The 2,194-nt window shown below is 34.6% G+C and overlaps 1 protein-coding gene across 1 annotated transcript; it reads left to right on the forward strand.

Moving 5' to 3' along the window:
* The first annotated feature begins 225 nt into the window (after positions 1-225).
* On the forward strand, positions 226-2,188 carry LOC109591608 (uncharacterized). Its single transcript, XM_020007313.1, has 5 exons — positions 226-598; positions 1,441-1,510; positions 1,567-1,618; positions 1,807-1,857; positions 1,919-2,188. Exons 1-5 carry the CDS (start codon positions 404-406, stop codon positions 1,995-1,997), a joined length of 447 nt encoding a protein of 148 aa, XP_019862872.1. The 5' UTR covers positions 226-403; the 3' UTR covers positions 1,998-2,188.
* Positions 2,189-2,194: the final 6 nt, after the last annotated feature.

Raw genomic sequence — 2,194 nt, forward strand, 5'->3', positions numbered from 1 at the left:
TGATGGCTGTCATCTGTAATATAAAGCCTCCAGGAGAGAGTTTGTTAACTCTATTTGTAATTTCCCAGCCAAGGAACATCTCATTACTCATCAGCCATCATCCAACTTTTGCACTGCTTCTTCTTCACACTCAAGAAAGCTTTTTACCATAGCTTGTTGATCCTTTTTCTTAAAGCTCTCCCTTTTTGGCTTCTTCTTTGGCCAGGAGTATTATAATATTAGGTAGAAGAATGATAAACGTGTTGGGCGTGGTCATTAATTATTGATTAATAACTATAATAATCATTCTAAAAATAGTATATCCGCTAGCTCTGGTAGGCAGACAGAAAAGCTCGTTAAAGCGGGGGCGTTTCACACTCCTACTCCTTCCTTAACCCAACATTATGGACTCCTGATAGTATCTATGATCGTATCCTCAGCCACCGTTAGGAGACCAACTGTTGCCATGACGCCAGCTGTCAAGGACTCAGCAGTTTTATCCTGCATTAGAGCAAGGGCTGAAGAAAGGAACAGGGCTCTGTTCAGAGCCGCAAGAGGAGGAGGAAGAGTTGAGAAGAGGAGACTTGAGGGTGAATCAACGAGACCTCCCAGTGGAAAGGTATTGAGACTATGGTATATTGCATGTTCAGAATTTTGGTGTTTCTTAAAATGGCCTCAAGTTAACTTGAAAAATTGAAGTCGGAATCAGCTCAAACTTGCTACACAGCATAAGTACATTATTATGTATCAGAAAATGTAATAAAAAATTGGAGTGATTTTGGAGCCATTTTTTGGAAAAAACCATGGGATAGTCTTGGATATTTTTCAGAATTTTGACATTTTCTTAAAATGGCCGTAACTTGAAAAATTGAAGTCGGAATCAGCTCAAACTTTTTACACAGCGTAAGGACATCAATATGTATTATATCAGAAAATGTATTAAAAATTTGGGGTTATTTTGGGGCCATTTTTTGAAAAAACCATGGTACATGTGTTATAATTGGACTCACCGCATAGGTGAGTATTAAGTACTTTGGTTCTCTGTCTGTGATCATGAATTTTTAATTAGATTTTTGAAAAATATTTTTAATTAAGAAACTAAGTGCTAGGCAAAGAAACCATGCCTCTATTAATAATTGGCAATTTTACATGCTTGCATTTCTTAATGCATTATTTTTTGTTTTGCTGTCTTATGCATGATCTCTTAGGCAAATAAAATCTATCAAGACAACAGTATCTGTGCCATCACAATAGGTGTTAGTTTTTTAAAGCTCTTTTGACTTTAGTCAGTGCAAAACATGCATTATTAAAGCATTGAATCATGGTCCTTGTCTCTATCATGCTGCATAATAGAGATGAAGCCCATGTTTCATTGCTTTTACATAAATGCAAGAGTAACTGCACTGCAGTGAATCCAAGCACCGTAGGTGTCTCGTTGCTGATATTGTTTATTTATTTTAGAGAGTATTAAACTCACTGATTGCTCCTGGCAGACTGAGTATAAGGACACCACCAATTGATGGGAGAATGGGTAATTAAATTTATTATTATTATTATTATTATTATTATTATTATTATTATTTCAAGGTGTTATTTGTAGTTCAAGAGTATTATCAAGTGCTTATCCAAGACATCAAGGGTTAGTTCAGTACATGTACATGCAAATAATATTTCACTGTATGCAGCATAATTTTTGTTATTTTTGTGCTCACTAAGTTTAAGCCACCTCTAGTCCCATTCTATTGTACATGTATGTATAAAGACTGTGACCACAATAGGGTACATGTATCTAGTGTTCATGTATAATGTATCTCTGTCTATTTGTAGTGTTCCAACGTCAGTTACTTCTACTTCTAATCAATCCATGATCAATGAAAGGTAAATAAACATGTATTGTTTATTTATTTGTTTGTTTATTTATTTTTTAATTATATTCCAGAAGGCTATCAGCTCCTTTATCATGGAGTGATTTTCAATCACAACTAGCAAACAATGGAAGCTATTCACATCAACGGTAATGTGCATACAATATACAGCATGTATGTACATGTACATATGTACATGTACTTTTACAATAGTGGGAATTAGTAGGTCAATTTTAGCTACAGTGAAACCTTTAATTTGATATAGGAATGTCTTACTACCTCAGATATTATATTCTCTTCCTGCTAGCTAGACACTTACACTTAATTTCTAAAAAAACTTTGATGTACGA

This window comes from Amphimedon queenslandica, unplaced genomic scaffold, assembly GCF_000090795.2.
Source record: "Amphimedon queenslandica unplaced genomic scaffold, v1.1 AMPQUscaffold_7709_Cont20342, whole genome shotgun sequence".
In the NCBI taxonomy this organism is placed as follows: domain Eukaryota; kingdom Metazoa; phylum Porifera; class Demospongiae; order Haplosclerida; family Niphatidae; genus Amphimedon; species Amphimedon queenslandica.